Below are 17,977 nucleotides of genomic sequence, written 5' to 3' on the forward strand. Positions count from 1 at the left end.
TCATTTTGAACTTGCAGGAAGGATAGGAAAAAGGGAAGGAAGAAGGTAGAAGGGAAGGAAGGAGTGAGGGAGAAATTCAGTGTTGGAATTTTAAAAGAATCATGACCTTTCAAGTTGTCTTTGCAGCAACCGTGTTTATCCAGTTGTTAAATCTTACACTTCTTGATTTAAAACTGGCTTTCATGTTTCAACACTACAGTTGTTGTCAATGAGCTACCACAGAGTACCTACCTAAAACTCATAGTTATTATGGGTTTTCTATCAATTCAGAGACATTTCTGGAAACATTAAGTTTATTGATAAATTGGTGGTCTGAGAGTAAACGTTCCGCTGCCTTTTTGTGATCCGAAGATGTCCAGTCAAGGAAGTACTAAACAATGAAAATTTTCCATCATTAGGACAAGAAGAGTTCTACAGTACCCATCCTCATTTTATGACCCAAAGGGCTTTATATCTTGCTGTTTATGATCTCAGCAAAGGACAAGCAGAAGTGGATGCTATGAAGCCATGGCTTTTTAACATCAAGGTAAGCCATACAGAGTGGAATTCCACTTCCAGAGACCTGTATGGGGACAACAAATTAACAACAAATATTTTTAGATAGGGGAAGAGGAAAAAACTCTTCAGAAAATAAAAATTAAGATTAAACAAGAGCTGAAATACATTGTGTTGGATATGAAAATATTTTTAAACATACAAAAGGCATGATCAGCACCATTTTGTAATTAAAATGGTACAAAGTTCTGTGCAAAAGAATAGTTTGTATTGGCAATATTTTAAATTGACTGATGATAAGTCAATATAAGAAAGAGAATAATAAGAAAGGGATAGTATTAAAGGACTGATGAGTTAAACCTGCTGTTTTCTTTTACAGCAGTGTAAATTCTGATGAAATCAGAATTAGACTAATTTAAAACTGAGTAGATGTAGGTTGTAAATCATGCTATTAAGTGTATGCTTAGCATCCTATTCTTAATAGGAATGATTCCAGAGCTATGATAGGGAAATTGGTCTAAGAATCAGCCTATATATTTTTCCTTTGCTCTGAGTGTTTTATCATCATTAGATGGACTCACTCTGTGGGGAGTGAGCATTACTTGTCTTTTCCTTTTGAGGGATGGTTATCCATGACTGGGCAATACAATCACATAAAGAGCTTTTATACTGATCCTGTTTGGCAAACTTGTCTTTTTCACTCTTCACCTTGAGAAGTGATGCAGGACAGAGGGTAGCAGTCACTTTAGTGTTGATAAAGACCATTTCTGACTTGTTCTCCTTTGCTATGCAGTACTTGCTGATGTTTCATTGCTGCACTGTTCCAATGACAACTAAAAAAGTGACATTTCTTTTAGCTTTTCCATTTTGTTGGATGTTCTTAATATGTCTCTCCTACTTTACTGACAATGCTGTTAATCTGCAAAGAATGAAATCCAGACCTACACTGTTTCCATTTAGAAAAACCTGATTTTTTAATATTTCTGTTTTGAAACAGACTGCTCTGTTGAAAAATATGTTTTGGATTTATAGGCTAATGCATCTTTATTCTTATCCAGTCGAGGCTATTATATGGGATTGCAGTTTAAACTTACTCTGAATAAAGACATGGAATAGCACATTTCAAAACTTAATTAAGAAAGGTCTATTTAAAAAGGGAGAAACGGTAGCTTTTTTCATTTTATCGATTGTTTTGACTAAATTGCTCCTATTTTATGTGGATACATAACTCTAAAATCAACATTCACTCTTGAGTTAATCAACAGTATGGATCTTACTAACAGGCTCGAGCTTCGACATCCCCCGTCATTCTTGTTGGCACTCATTTAGATGTTTCTGATGAACTGCAACGTAAGGCCTGCATGAGCAAAATTACTAGAGAGCTGTTGAATAAACGAGGCTTCCCAGCAATCCAGGATTATCACTTTGTGAATGCCACAGAGGAATCTGATTCCATTATTAGACTTCGGAAAATCATAATAAAGGAGAGTCTTCATTTCAAAGTAAGCTACATACTGTTTGTAATGTTGAAAACATTCTAGTTTTAGTTAAGTGAATAAATTTGTAAACATTAACACATAATTAAATACATTTTAGTGTGATAACAAACTCATCTTGCCTTTATAAAATATTCTGCACAGCAAAATAATGAAAGAAAATCACCAAGTTTGTTTTAATTTCATTTTTTACCAAAAAAAATCAACTTAGTAAAAATTGCATCGAAGTTCTGATTTCAAGCATAAATTGAATATTTAATTAAAATGGGCCATCTTTTTCTTACAAAGAAATGTAATTAAAAAGTGGTTTTGTTGGGTGTATTAAACATGTAAAGTCACGTTTGCATCGTGTTAAAAAGTGCAATAAGTGTTGCAAGATTTCAGGGACCAGGAAATATGATTTTGTGATTTCTGAAGATCTTGTGGACTGAGTGATCTTCCTAAACTGGAGAATCTTCACTTGTAGTTCTGTTGTCTCCAAAGTCATCCTACCCGCTAAGTCATGTTACTCAATAAATGAGTGTTCCTGTTCCTTCTGGCTGCTACTATTGAGTGGACATACCCACCTTACATCTTGGGTCGATTGTCTGCAATTCACATGAATAAATTAATACATTTAAGATTACTATTCCTAATTTTACAGATCAGAGATCAACCAGTGGTTGGTCAGCTAATTCCTGACAGCTACCTGGAGCTGGAAAAGAGAATTTTGCTGGAACGCAAAAACGTCCCAGTTGAATTTCCTGTGATCGATCAGAAACGCTTACTGGAACTGGTGCAAGAAAACCAGTTACAACTGGATGAAAATGAACTCCCTCATGCAATTCACTTTCTGAATGAATCAGGTAAAATGCTGTCTTCAGTGTATGTTTGTTAGCACTTTGTTGCAAATCTGCAGCAGACAGACTTGTACACATTTTTAAATCTTTCACAAGGTTGTCACGAAGCGGTGAGCTGAAGTGTCAGCTGGGTAACATGAGTGTGTTAATCCAGGTTGTTAGGACGGGAATTCCATGATATGAAGAATCACTACTGTAACAATTTATATCTCTTTGAAAACATCATACCTGCTTGTTGACAGCAAAGTTGCTGAAGAAAAATGCAATTGTTCCAATAGCTGAAGTACAGTAATGGTTAGAGGAATACAGGTAACATCTTATCTTAAGTAATAAATCACACAGACCTTGGCAAAAAAGCAAGTCAGATTACAAATCTAATGGAAAGTCTGAAAATAAACATAAAGCTGAACAAAGCATGATTCCATTCTACTGTTCTGAGATACTGACATAAATTCAATAGCTGTATTTATTATTCAAATTGCTTATGTCAAGTCACATAAGGAAAACAGCCCAGAGTGGGGTGTTTACTTTGCTTAATATGGAGCTTGAGCAATGCATTGCTAATTATAGTGTTCTTTATGCAGGTGTTCTCCTTCATTTTCAAGACCCAGCACTACAGCTAAGAGATCTGTATTTTGTAGATCCTAAGTGGCTGTGTAAAATCATGGCACAGGTTAGACTCTGATTACTTTCTGTGTATGGATTCATGGTACATTTTGCCCTGTCTGAAGCCACTCTAACTTGTCAGTGATTCTTCTTCGCCATTTCATTATTGGTTCATGATCTAGAATTTTTTCAGGACCCAGATTGTTTTATCCATCTCTTTCTGTTTCTGTTGCTTTCTGGACAAGTAACTGTGTCATTGCTTCTCTATTCTTTTCACTGTGATGTCCAACATAATTTAAACTTCCATGGACAGAAGAACACTTGTAGAATAGAAAGACCCCATGGATGCAAAGTAGTCATACAATATGTTGCAGTAGTTTGAGATGAAAGCTGGAATTTGGGTTAAAGCTGTAAGAAGAGGGGAAGAAGTGTCACTGGTATGGATGGCAGAAGAAAGTGAGAAATATGGATTCACATGTTGGAATGGGAGATTAGCAGACTGACTGCTTCAGTGAGACCATCATTGAAACACTGTTTTAGAAACACTCTCAAAATTTATTATATATATTCAGATTTCCTAAACTCTGAAACTTCACCTTTCATTTAGTGCAGGAAACTGGATGGAAAAAGTGTGAATTCGAGTCATTTCAGCTGATTGGATTAAAAGTGAGGAAAGACCTAGAAGATCACAACACACAGTGAAAGCCACTGAAGAATGGTAGCACCCAAGTGACATTCTGTCACTGCTGTTGTCATGCTGTTCTATCATTATGGAAATGTTTGGTTTCACTGTGAAAAGGAGTCTTTTTTTTTTCAATCAAAGGATTTTCCGATCCCATTCCCCCTCCCAGAATATTAGGCTATACCAAATATTTCAGGGAACAAAGTTTGTCAGGAAAATACAATCTGATGATGAATGTACACCTAAAATTGTTTTACTTTTTTGGAAAGATTCTGATGGTGAAAGTGGAAGGCTGTTCTAAATACCCTAAAGGAATTGTAAAGCGTTCAGATGTGGAAAAATTCCTTTTGAAGAAGAGCAAGTTTCCTAAGATCTATATGTCACAATACTTCAAGCTTCTAGAAAAGTTTCAGATTGCTTTGCCATTAGGAGAGGATCAGCTACTAATCCCAAGCAGGTAAGCAAAGAGTTAAACCCACAAATGACAGCCACAGAGATAGATCAAGATAAAAACCTCCCATCACGCTAACTAGTTTAACTGATCATCAGAGCAATTTGTTGTATGAAAGCGTGATACATACTTCGAATACTACATTTTAGTAAATGCTTTTGGAAGAGGCATGTTAAGCCGATCTGGTACCAGATAAAGCTTACACTTTATCAGCATGGTGGGTAGATGGAATCTATAAATGATAAAATGCTTTATGAGGATATTTATTTTACAGTTATCATGCTTCAAGACTGCAGGAGGGAAGTTATAATTTAGCTTCACATAGCAGTGTGCCGACATTACAGATATTTATTGCAATATGAAGGATAACCATGAAATTCTACAACCTATTTGCTTGAAGCGAGAACCACAGACAAGTTATTCATAGGCAGTACATCTTCCAAACAGTTCAGATATTAAATGTGGTGGAGAAAAAAAAGCATTATGACTTTGAATGTGGTATTTTTTTTTATATCTGAAGCAGATAACACAGTTTCTCTGCCTCAGTTAGATTTCCCTGATGTGTTTAATAATGCTTATGTTGCTGATTAGGCTTTCTATGTCCCTCAAACTCCTGGGATAGGAAGATTTTATCCTGCCTTATATACGTCTCAGATTTTTCTCACATTTACTTTCTATATGTAATGATTGTTAGTGAGGTTCTGATGGGTTTGAATTACAGCAGAACTTCACTTTAGCACAACCAAGCAGAATAAGTAGATACACCATCTGTCAGCTCCCCAATCATCTGAATCATATATTCATTAATAAATAATACATTTTACATAATAAATAATATGTCAGTCAGTTTGGATAAAGTACATCATCAAATACTGACTTAATATTTTTATTGTTTCAGTTTGTCTGATCACAGACCTGTTATTGAGCTTCCCCACTGTGAAAATTCAGAAATTATCATCAGGCTTTATGAGATGCCATACTTTCCTATGGGATTTTGGTCCAGGCTGATCAACAGGTTGCTTGAAATATCACCTTACATGCTGTCAGGAAGAGGTACAAATCTATCTTCAGAAGTAATAGTGAGCATGTTTCCTTTGAATGCCAACACCTGCATGTTAAAGCTCTAATCCCCAACATTGTTTTGCATTAGTTAATCTTTGACCCCGTCACAAATGTGAGAAAAGGACAGTGGTCATTTTTATAACTTAGAAATAGCTAGAAATAGATAGCACCTGATCTTCACAGTGACATGCAAAAGAAAGTGAAGGCTGTAAGCAGCCTATTTCTCTCCTTCACGTGCTAGACATAGAGGAAATCCTTATGTTTATGCAATATTGCTATTTGCTTCCACAAAGAGTACTGGAAAGGATATGTGTTCCACACCGAAAAACTAACTGCTTTTCTTCAGGTTCATTGATTCTCCCTTTATGAAAGTCTAAAAATAGAAGGGGAGGGGCATCTTTAGGTTTTTTCCCCATAATTCTGTGCTTTGTGTAGACCTATCTGCTGAACTTAGCAATTTCATTCAGCTTTGTTTTCTTAATGTGTGATTTTTGAATGCTGGTGACAAGTCAGGTGTGAAAAATATGCATTGCTAATGCTTTACAAATATCATTTATAACTACCTGCTCTCCTGGCATTTAAATTTCTTCTGAGTGTTAAATTCCAGTTGCATCCTGCAATTTCATGAGTCTGTGACAGGGGAAAAATTTAAATAATTGGGTGTTTTTTCATTTATTGCCCAAGATATTCTGTGCTTGGACCTAAATATACCTAAGCATTTCTGTAGTGCCCACCTGCTACATGACATATCGTCTGATTAAATATTTATAGTTTGTGGATGTACCGTATAGAACGGAGAAAGAGTTGATATATATTCAGCTTTTGTGGGGCTATGCTGCCTGCAAAGCTTTAGCCTTTATTTTGTTTGTTATTTGGGTAGGTATTATCCTACAATCATAATTGAGCATTCAAAGTACCATGGATTATTCTGAAAATTTTGAAGTTGACATTCATATGTGAGATCAGATTTTTAATCTCATTTCATATTTTCTAGAGCGAGCTCTTCGTCCTAATAGAATGTATTGGAGACAAGGCATCTACTTGAATTGGTCCCCCGAGGCTTATTGTCTGGTGGAATCAGCAGAATTTGACAACAACCCAGACAGTTTTCTGAAAATTACGGCGCCTTCTTGCAGAAAAGGTTAATTATCCCTGAGCCTGATTTTTGCTCCAGTTTGATTGCAGCTTGGCATTTTGGTCTGTTGTTCTTTTGCCTTTGGAAGGCAGAGTTTATCCTTGCAATTAAAAGTATGGCAGATAGAGTTTGTAATTTCCCCTCTTGGTGGTTTCTTATAGGGTGCATCCTTTTGGGGCAAGTTGTGGATCACATAGATTCTCTTATGGAGGAATGGTTTCCAGGTTTGTTGGATGTAGATGTATGTGGTGAAGGGGAAACACTGTTGAAGAAATGGGCTCTGTACAGCTTTCAAGATGGTGAAGAACATCAAAAAATACTACTTGATGACTTACTTAGAAAAGCTGAAGAAGGTATGTATCTATGCCATTTCAGGTATAGAGAGGTACACTTGAATGTAGACAAATATTATGACCTCCCCTCTACAACATTTGGGTACTTCATGTTATTTAAAAATGTTTCATTTCTGTAAGAAATACTTACAGTATAAGTCAAAAGTAACTTGTTCCTTTTTTTAGGTAAGATCTGTCTAGTATAGAAATGAGACAGATTGCAGCTACTCTGTGTAGTCGTGTAAAAATGGCAATAATGAAAAGAATCGTTTTGTTGTAATATCAAGAATGCAGCTTCACTCATGGAACTGAATCCAGCACATTGTAAAACTGATACTTGATCTTTTGGTTGGATCATGTAGAAGGGTAATTTAAAACATAGTATTCAGGGTGACATTCTACACACAGAATTCTTTCTTTTTACAGACAGATGTTGTTACATAGCAACAGTTTTTATCACATTTAGTTGGTACATATGCAGAACCTTGAAAATACTTAAACATGTAAGATCTAAGAATTTGAATGACAAACTTAATTAGTATGTATCTATGTGTGTGTGTGCATGTGTACACATATATATGTGTACACGGATGAATCTAATTTTAGGTATGTGGTCTTATGCACTCACAGAGATCCATGTACCTCTCAGCGCCCTTTGAATGAGGGCTACCCTTCTTTTTTTTTTCATTTTCTCTTTTTTTTTTTTTCCTTAGGTGACCTTTTGGTAAATCCAGATCAACCAAGACAGACCATTCCAATCGCTCAGATTGCTCCTGATCTGATATTGGCTGATTTGCCTAGAAATATTATGTTGAACAGTGATGACCTGGAATTTGATGAAGCTCCTGAATTTCTCTTGGGTAAGCATTGTTTTGTAGAGTTTGTTTTTTTAACAGTGATTATGTAACCAAATCTACTGGAATCAGTTCTGCAACATTTCAGGGATTTCCTTCCTGAAGAAATGTATTATATTAAGGTTATTGAGTTTTTCATTTTCCATTAACTTGTATGCTAGGATATTGGTTTTTATGTGTTTAGATTACTGATCATGAAGCTTAACACAGTAGATGATTCACACATTTTAAAACTGAACCCTTTCAGGTATTTTTTTTTTGAGAATTGGTTGTTGTCTCTTTGTTTGTAATAGTATTTTCAATTTTATTGTTCAAAAGGTGATGGTGGATTTGGATCTGTGTACCGTGCATCCTATGGTGGAGAAGAGGTTGCTGTAAAGATTTTCAATAAACATACTTCCCTCAGACTCCTAAGACAGGTAAGGAATATTGTCCTTTTCTCTGTAGTGCTGCTCTTGGAAAGCCAACCCTAGAAAAGAGCTTTAAAAGTTTAAGCAAATTGCAAGTCTTCACTTCAGAACATTCCCCCATTTACTTCAGAGCCACAGAGGTTATGCTGTTGGCATTATTTCATCTGATTTTACAATTTACAGGAGCTTGCAGTGCTTTGTCACCTCCATCACCCCAGTTTAGTGTCTTTGCTGGCTGCTGCAATCCGTCCCCGGATGCTGGTGATGGAATTAGCCCTCAAAGGATCTCTTGACCGTTTGCTTCAACAAGACAATGCAAGTTTAACTAGAACACTCCAGCACAGGATAGCTCTACATGTAGCTGATGGCTTAAGGTAAATGTGACTTCTGCATTGCTGTAGAAACAGAGTATAGCTGCAAATAAGGTGTATTGCAGATGAAGGGCTTCTATTTTCTCATATCCCAAGCAGAGTATTCCCATCTGGGTCAGACAGATGCCTGTATTTTCATGGTTGACTAGCTTACATATAACACAGACTTTTGTTACCTATGGTTTTTTCTGCTAACAAGTGATCCTGAGATTAGCTCAGTTGGTTAGAGCATGTTACTAATAATACCGAGGTTGTGGGTTTAATCCCTCTCCAGGCCGTTCATGTAAGAGTTGGACTCGATGATCCTTGTGGATCCCTTCCAACTGAGAAGATTCAGTGATTCTGATTCTGTCATGCTCATATAAGCAGAAAAAGTGCAAGAGCTCTAGGTGCAATTTCTATATGGCTGTTGATTTTGTATTGAAATGTCAAAGAAATTAAATTAGTGCATTTCTAAAGTTCTGAAAGTCCCTGAATGACCTTCGGTTTTAGTGCAGTGTGACTTTAAACTTACAAACCTGCTAAGGGGCTCAGGGATGAATGAAACTTAAACTTCTAAGGTTCAGTTTTCAAACTGCTGACAACTCTTCAAATCAGACTTGGTACTAAAATACTGCAATGTGTATGTGCCAGTAAATAGTATTTCAGAACAATTCTAAGTCCTTATCCAGTAAAGGAGTGTCATGTTAGTGATGTTTGACATTTTTAACAAAATAGTTCACATCTGAAAGCACGATTTACTGATGTGGGAATATTGCACTTGATATGTGTGTGTACAGATGAATCCCTGACTTATGAATGCTTTCAATAAATATTTTTTTGGTTAATAGGTACCTGCATTCAGCAATGATCATCTACCGTGATTTAAAGCCTCACAACGTGTTGCTTTTTACCTTATATCCCAATTCAGCTGTTATTGCAAAAATAGCTGACTATGGCATTGCCCAGTATTGTTGCCGAATGGGAATAAAAACCTCAGAGGGCACACCAGGTATGGAAATATGCTTTGATTTATAGTTCATTATGTCCAAAAATAGCTAATATGATTTTTATGTACTCTGTAAAAACTAACTCAAATCTATACTCTCAACTCAAAATCACAATAAGTAGTCCTAATCATATTACAAGTTGTGGTGCCAGATTTATACCTCTTGGATTTTCTTCCAGTTCATATTTTAACTTCTTATAGAAGAATCAAGTAGTATACTAAAGGTTTAAAAAGAGAACAAATGAAATTATATGCCTTCATTATCATTTTTTGCTGTCATAATATGGTTACTGTGATATTGAAATTATACTGCTAAAATTTGTTGTTTTGATTTCCAGTAGTGCAAACGTAGAGGCAAGAAATACTTGCACTGTTCCCCGACTTTGGAGAGAATCTATTAGCATTCATTCTAAAGCTCTGAGCAATTCAACCCCTCTGAAAAGTGCCTTTAGGTCTTTTAAACTGTGCACGAGAGTGTGACCTCAAGTGTGAAATGTTAGGCCCTCAGTAACAACTGCAGACTTGCCCTTCATTTTCAGCATTCATTGATAAAATAATTGTTTTATATGTACTGGTGCAGGAACTCTGTGATTGATATACTGTTTCCTTCCTTTATATCTGCCAAATACAAATTGACAGCCCAGAAATAGTGTGCTGCTTTTGGTTCACTTCCTGTGATGTTTTCATCAATAATTTACTTTTAAAAGTATAAAGATGGCTTCATCTTGATATGAACGTAACTATTAATGAATGATTTATTTACAGGATTTCGAGCACCAGAGGTTGCCAGAGGAAATGTTATTTACAATCAGCAAGCTGATGTTTATTCATTTGGCTTGCTGCTTTATGACATTTTAACAGGAGGTGGTAGAATAATGGAAGGCTTGAAGTTTCCAAATGAATTTGATGAATTAGCAATACAAGGAAAATTACCAGGTATGCCTTGTTTCTTAAAGTTTTAACACTTGTCCTGCCTCTTCCAAAAATAGCGTCTCTTTTGAATTGTGTTGTATCTGACAGTGATCAGAGAAGGAAACTAAACAATAGCAATTTTTAGAATCTTCCCCTAATTTCAAATGGTCTTGAAATTATGAGAAATAGACAAATATTCAGCATCACATTGATTGTAATTCCATTGCAGTTTCAAAGAATCTAGCTGGTTCACTTTATAAAGAAATAGAGATTTTGTGTACTTGGGACTTCATCCAGAGCCAGCTAAAATGGGTGTTGCTGAAGGGATATCATCTATAATGCATATCATGCACAAAGATAAACACAATTCCACTTTTGTTCTTTGATTGAGATATATTACTTTAAGATATCCATGATTTTAAAGCTGCATATCTTAAAATCTTTTAAAAACCCCTTGAATTCTTATTTCAAAATTATAAAAAAAGCACCACTACCTTAAAAGAGCTGCCACCCCTAAAGGTTTTAACTAGGAATTTCCTTTTAACTTGTAAAGATTGTGAAGTCTCTGCCCAACTATGTAACATTCTTCATAGTCCATCTGCATTACAACATGTAGTTGTTGACTGCTGGAAGGAAGATTAAACAGAGTGTCAGGCAGGACATGATGTAATCATGTGGACAGTGTAACTCAGTCTTTGGCAACTTCTACCGAAGTGTCAAGAGCTGCTAAATTTTTATAGTGCTAAAAGCTTAGTGTCTGGTGTTCTTATTTATTACCTGCAATAGTGAATATGCTCATGGAACATTTTTTAAGAAATGTTTCACTCCATCTAGGAAAGAGCAGCGTCACTTCATTTGGCATAGCTTCTCCATTACGAGAGACAAAGAGCTCATGCATTTTCAGCTCCTTAAGGAAAATTGTCCAGTTCTAAGCTCAGACAGTTTCAATGCCCTTCCTGAAGGGGATATCCAAGGACTGATGACTAAGTATCTCTTGAGTGCAGCTGTCCATTTGACTGTATTATGAGCCCTGTGAAATAATTAGAAGTATTACTTTCAGAGGATAGTACAGTTCCATCTGTGCACATGCTCATCATTTTTGTATTTTCACCAAAAGAAGGGCCAGCTGATCTCACAAGTAAATAGTGCCTATTGTTTGTTGAACTGAGGATGTTCATTTGCAGGTATTTATTATTAATGTTACCTCTGTCTAATGCAGGACTGGAATATCTACTGTGGATTATGATGAACTAAAAGAAAAGCAATACAGGCACCATTTTTCATGAGTGATTTGTTCTTAGGTCAGCACCTGTAGTCATAGGATTCATATTCAAAGCACTGAGTGGGAATTTGAACTTCCATGTTTCATAAATGCTGTATGGAGTTGTTTATCTAATTGCTATGTGTTTTATTGGAAATTCATCTGTATTCCATATATTATGTCCATACACAGAAGAATAATGTGGATAAAGTGTTCACAGGAATTTGAAAGACTAGACTGACATGACATGTCCTTGAATGGTCAGAATTGATCAAAACACAACCCACACATGTCTGTGATTCAGTCCCAGGTACAGGAACATTAAAGAAAAAGATAAAACAAAATCCATTTGCTTTAACTGCTATTAATGGAAAGGACTCTAGTTCAAGCATTTCATGCTCTAGCATTTAAGGGCAGATGAGCAATTCCAAGCTGTTCATGCTGACATTTTACCTAAGAATGTGATATTTCTTAGAGCAGCTCAGGAAGAAGTTAGATGAATTCTTAAAATAAGAAGTTACTCAGACCTAAGGTAAATGCTGGTTAAGAAGTTATCTAATTTTACATTTTAGATCCTGTAAAAGAATATGGGTGTGCCCCCTGGCCTAAAGTTGAGAATTTAATTAAAAAGTGTTTGAAGGAAAACCCTCAGGAACGACCAACATCTTCCCAGGTATTGCTTACTGTATTTATTTATATTTTAATGACAGATGACACTACAAAGTTGTGCTTTCTGAAAAGAAACGGGGCATTAAGTTAGTAAGAGGCAAGGAGTTTTTTCTGTTCTTCTTTTCTGCAATGGAAACAAATATGAAATATTGCCTGCTCTTGCCATCCCGAATAAACCGTTCCATTTGAATCTACCAACCACTTACTCTAGCCTGCTGTTTTCCCCTGTGTTGCTGTGTAGTGATTGTACTGAAACACAGTTTGAGTTGTTCTTGGTCTCATATGGTCTCATACTAGAGCTGTGCAAAAAGGACTTTGTTATATGGTATCAGTGCAGCTACACACTGTTTTGTGCATGTGAGAGGAGCAGCAGCAGTGTGGATCTGAGACCCGCTGTCTGTTATCACACATCGCCTTGCTCATTGAAATGAGTTTTCAAACGTGCCTTAATCTCACTGCCTAGAGTTGCTCAGTGCACAGAAATTGCCCATTAGTAGTGGCAGTTCAGATGACCAGACTTGCTGAAATACCGTGCCCATATTCCATAAAATATTGTTATCCATTGCTTATTATTTATCACTGTACAAGCCATTGTTGTGACCACGTGCCTGCTGTGGCTTTCTTTGTAGGTTTATGAGATGCTGAATTCTGCAGAGCTTATCTGTTTGATGAGGTATGTCTCAATACCCAGCACATCTACAGCAGAGTGCATGGTAGCTGCCAATCAAAGCTGCAAGAAGGCAGGAGTCTGGATAGGCAATGGGAACACAGAAAAAGCACAACTTTCATTTGTTAACCTGAATACAGATGGACATACTTGTGAGGTATGTGGGAAAGTTGCCATTTATTCTATGTTTTCTGGCACCTAGATGCATTTCAGAAGCAGGATATCACTTCTGCAGAGCTAAGCTTTGAGAGAATAAATCTCATAAGTGAGTCATCATTGTATCCACGAAATAAAGTAGAAAAGCAGTTGCTTTTTCCTCTCTTCCTGCCATCTAGACTAAAGTTTTTCAGAATACTGTCTTTCCACTACTGGATAACTTTCTTCCACTCAGATGGAAGCTATTTCTAGTATGGAGGCCAGAAAAAGGAGTAGTAGTTAGGCAACCCTTCGTATCTCTACCTCCCCTAACAATCTAGGTAGTCTTTTAACAATTCCTCCCTTGCCATGAGGGCCATCTCCTTTGTGCCACTTTGGGTGATGCCCTTCAGTTCTTTTAATGTGATTTTTGTACATCTCAGTGCCGTCAGAAAAGGGGAAGTGTTTTGCCCAGGCTGTGATGAATATGTGTGCCAGAACTGAGCGTGACTCATCATGAAAGTTGTTTAAGTTCTATTTCCATCTGCCATCTGTTGACCATGATACATCTGAGTTGGTAGCCTTGGTATAAATTATGTGGGTTATTCTTCTAAAACTAAAATGAGAGAAAGAAATATTCAGCCAGTACTTTTACTGTTCACAATTAAACTGAATGTATATTGCAGTGTACTTCCATTTGCATAATTCTCTCATGGCTGTGACACCTTGATTAGAATAGAGAGAACAGGGTTTTTTAGCATTCAGCTGAGAGATTTTCCTGTGTACTCTTTGAGGGGTCCTTCCCAGCACTTTGAAGATAAATGGCACAGTTGGAAATGTGTTGTTCTAACAGGGAATTAGATTTCTTACAGGGGAGGTTAGGCCTTGGGTTTGTTGAGGGTCCAAGAAGATTGTACTTTATTTTTATCCCCAGTAATTTACTAGCATTTACGCTTACTGAAATTATGACCAGGTTGTTTTTCTTCTCTTTTTCTGACTCAGGATATTGCAGATAGTAAAATTATAAGTTTGACCTTAGTGACTCTTCCTACTGAGAAGGAAAACTGGATTGTAGCAGGAACCCAGTCTGGTTCTCTGTGGGCACTTAACACGGAAGATGAAACAAGAAGGCATCGTCTGCAGAAAATGTCAGATTCCATCACTTGTTTATACTGCAATTCTCTTTCAAAGCAAAGGTATAAATTAATTTTAAATATTTGGGATTACATTTTGAAAATAATAGTAAACAAATATATTCATAAAATTACATCTGTAAACTATGCTGCTTTGTTCAGACAGCTGCTTATTTTGCCCGTGTTTCCACTTAATTCTACAGCCAGTATAGCTGGGGGACTACATGCTGATCACAGGGGTTGTGTTTGCTTTTACTGTTTAATTGAATACCTGGAATACTAGAGACTTCTTGTTCATTTTTTTCTTATCTGATTAAATCATTTCTAGAATTCATTATTTTATTTTATTTCAGCAAACAGAAGAATTTCTTCTTGGTAGGCACAGCTGATGGCAAACTGGCAGTTTTTGAAGACAGAGCAGTAAAGGTAGACTTGTTCTTTGCTGTTCTACAAAGTGCTATCAGGAATATCTAAAGCAGCTACCGAGAGTAGCTTTATTTCATACTGCTTATTTTTTGATTTCTTCTCTAAAACTAAAAATAATTTTCTACTGCAGTCTTAGAGGAGCTGCATATGTTTTAACAAGTAGAAGTAAGAGGCTGAAAATTCCTTTGAAAGGCCTGGCAAACTGGCTGAAGACTGACATTAATGGTTGATCTTAAGAATATTCTAACTATTTTAATCTCCTTTATTTATTGTTGTTACGGTTCCTTTTTCTTCCTTTTCATTTAGTAAATTTTCTTAGAACAGCTGTGTTCAAAAAGAAAGTGTTGTTCAGGTTTTCTGTAGGTCAGAGTTCTCACAGAACAGATGAAGAAATACTGGGAGCTGTTTATATCAGCTGGTTCCTGAGGGTTAGCTCCTGACCATATGCAGTTTAGAGCAGTTATGGACTTGCAGTGCATTCCAGAACTCGAATATGGTCCAGTGTGGGATGTCTCCAAAGATACAGATGTGACTTTCCATCGAGTTCTTTAACTGCTCCCAGGCTTGTAGAAAGTGTCAGTCCCTGCTCTATCCTGTTTCCACTCGCACAGGCTGTTTCCCTGTGAGACATCTGTAATGGGAATATTTTCAGTCCGTAACATTCTGGAGCTGTTCTGAACTATAATGGGTCAGAAAATCTGGATGTGAAAATTTAATTCAGCAAGGCTGTGTGGCCTTGCTTTTGCAGTTTCTGAGTTCATCCTCCTTGTTTCTAATGCAGAGTATATTTTTTCTTGCAGTGTAAGGGTGCTGCACCTTTGAAGACAGTGACTATAGGAAATGTTAGCACACCACTGATGTGCTTAAAGGAATCCTCATGCTTATCTGAAAAAAATATAATCTGGGGAGGCTGTGGAACAAAAATCATTGCCTTAACTAGTGACTTCTCTGTTCAAAAGCTCATTGAAACAAAGACAAGTCAACTGTAAGTTTTTCTTATAAGTGATGTTCCTTGGCACTTTTGTTGTTTTCATTAAAGATTTCTGACAGAACTTTGATGTGCTGTCTTGTTCTAGAGCTCGTTCTTTGAGTTTGCTTGTTTCTGTTCTTTTCCTTCCATAATACAGATGGAATATCAGCGAGTAGTGTTGAAAATATTCACTGCTGCTTTTAAACAAGGGTTATCCATTTTTACTCTATAAAGGATTTATGAAGTCAGTATCTATTCAGAAAATGTATTAATGCAGCTCATCAGTTTTTCTCCTCCAGTTGCACTAGTCCAGGCCTTGTTTGCTTTATTTAGAATTATGCATACATGCTTAGTATAGTATTTGTCCTTCCATCTTTGTCAGTATGATGTGTGCTTATCTTTGCCCTATATATATTTAATAATTCATATTTAATCAGTTATCATTGCTGACTTCTCACTATTTAGAAATTATTGATTTTGGACTATTTGATATAATTCTCAGATGGACAAATCCTGCTTTGAAGTTAAGGGGAGTTTTTCCTGAGCAGGGAAAACAGCGTTTGATGAGAAAGATTTATTAATAGCCTTTGAGCATTAATGCACCTCCAAGGATATCGTCAGCCCAACTCTGTTACTTGGAGAACTGATGTCAAACTGTAGCAAGATTATAGCAAAGCCTTTCGGTTGTATCTTAGCCCAATTTGGTTTTAAAACTGAATGATTCTCCAAGAATCAGAGGGAAACTAACCTCACTCATAATAGTCACATTTTTCTACTAGGTATTTTCTTTGTAGCTAACAGGAGTTCTTCTCTCTCCTAGGTTCTGTCATAATGCGTACAGTGATGCAAACATTATTTCAATAGCAATAGACAAATCCATCTACTTGGCAAAGAAAAACAGCCATTTTGTGGAAATCTGGGACAAGAAGACGGAAAAACTTTCTGAACTAATTGACTGTGCACATTTTCTTAAGTAAGTGTTTTATTGCAGATTGTTGGCCTGATGGATAGAAAGCTGAATATCAGATTGCCTTCTGTAGCATAGTACCTTAACCTGCCAGAGGTAAGGGATTTGCCCAGCTCTTTGAGTAAATGTGGATTTTCTTTCCTCCCCGTTGGCCCAAAACTTCAGAATATTCCATGGAGAATCCCATTTTTTTTTTAAATTCTTATATTTCACAATTACCCTGATATCAAGAAAACCCATTTAACTCCAGAAAGAAGAAAATCTTTTGCTCTCCTTCAGGTACTAATGCTTTTACATGCAATTGCTTCCTGCATCCCCTGATTAAGAATGTCTGATCTCTCCAGTGCACAGATTCAGTAGGAGATCAGAGTTTTATTAGCGGTGACAGTGATTTTCATTTGCATTTAAATTGTTCCCCTCCCTTAATGTGCCACATCCATTTTTTTTATGGTGAGGTTGGGAGCAGGTGTAGGTGTGCTCTTCCCACTTTGCAGTGACATTAATCAGAAGGCAGAGAAGTATACCTGCCTTCTATTTATGGGCCTTCTGAAGCTGACCAGCTGGCTCTTAGACATCCAGTAGTTTTCATCTCAGTTTGTTAGCATGAGATTTTTGTTGCTTGTCTTGATGAATGATTGTTTTGAAGTCTAGTATTGAGAGAGTCCTTTTATTAGTCGTGGAATAGTGTGCCACCAGATTTCAATACCAATTCTCTCCATACTCTTAGGAACAAAGTGGAAAAACTAAATAAGGAATCAAAACATAAACTGGCTTATTCGGGAAGAGTGAAGACAATTTGCCTGCAGAAAAATACTGCATTGTGGATAGGGACAGGAGGAGGACATATCTTGCTGCTTGATTTATCAACGCGTCGTCCTGTACGAGTTATAGACAACTTTTGTGATTCTGTCAGAGTCATGATAACAGCTCAGCTGGGTAAGTAAAACCATTCAGATGATGAGTACTTGGAAGTCAGTGCCAAGTTTAGCTGTGCTGTGTCCAGTTTGCTTTGGTGTTCCAGGAACAAATTAGCACTATCCATGATTTGTTCATTCATTTTGTTCCTCTGCTGTCCTCTCCAGTCGGTGTCAGACACTCAGGTGTTGACCCAATACC

General features: G+C 36.7%; 1 protein-coding gene across 1 annotated transcript in view; it reads left to right on the plus strand.

The window, feature by feature from the left end:
• Positions 1-17,977, plus strand: part of LRRK2 (leucine rich repeat kinase 2) — a 63,328-nt gene that overhangs the window by 39,151 nt on the left and 6,200 nt on the right. Inside the window, exons 30-49 of the mRNA XM_027890128.1 lie at positions 399-526; positions 1,779-1,997; positions 2,635-2,836; positions 3,415-3,503; positions 4,388-4,575; positions 5,468-5,622; positions 6,626-6,772; positions 6,928-7,119; positions 7,812-7,958; positions 8,271-8,371; positions 8,546-8,736; positions 9,564-9,724; positions 10,487-10,657; positions 12,467-12,567; positions 13,193-13,387; positions 14,368-14,561; positions 14,852-14,924; positions 15,725-15,909; positions 16,715-16,867; positions 17,589-17,797. Of these exons, the coding sequence (XP_027745929.1) occupies positions 399-526; positions 1,779-1,997; positions 2,635-2,836; positions 3,415-3,503; positions 4,388-4,575; positions 5,468-5,622; positions 6,626-6,772; positions 6,928-7,119; positions 7,812-7,958; positions 8,271-8,371; positions 8,546-8,736; positions 9,564-9,724; positions 10,487-10,657; positions 12,467-12,567; positions 13,193-13,387; positions 14,368-14,561; positions 14,852-14,924; positions 15,725-15,909; positions 16,715-16,867; positions 17,589-17,797 (3,201 nt within the window). The remainder of the gene's footprint in view (positions 1-398; positions 527-1,778; positions 1,998-2,634; positions 2,837-3,414; positions 3,504-4,387; positions 4,576-5,467; positions 5,623-6,625; positions 6,773-6,927; positions 7,120-7,811; positions 7,959-8,270; positions 8,372-8,545; positions 8,737-9,563; positions 9,725-10,486; positions 10,658-12,466; positions 12,568-13,192; positions 13,388-14,367; positions 14,562-14,851; positions 14,925-15,724; positions 15,910-16,714; positions 16,868-17,588; positions 17,798-17,977) is intronic.

The sequence above is a fragment of the Empidonax traillii genome, unplaced genomic scaffold, assembly GCF_003031625.1.
Source record: "Empidonax traillii isolate 1590-97213 ecotype Southwest subspecies unplaced genomic scaffold, ASM303162v1 scaffold277:size2070623, whole genome shotgun sequence".
NCBI classification, from domain to species: domain Eukaryota; kingdom Metazoa; phylum Chordata; class Aves; order Passeriformes; family Tyrannidae; genus Empidonax; species Empidonax traillii.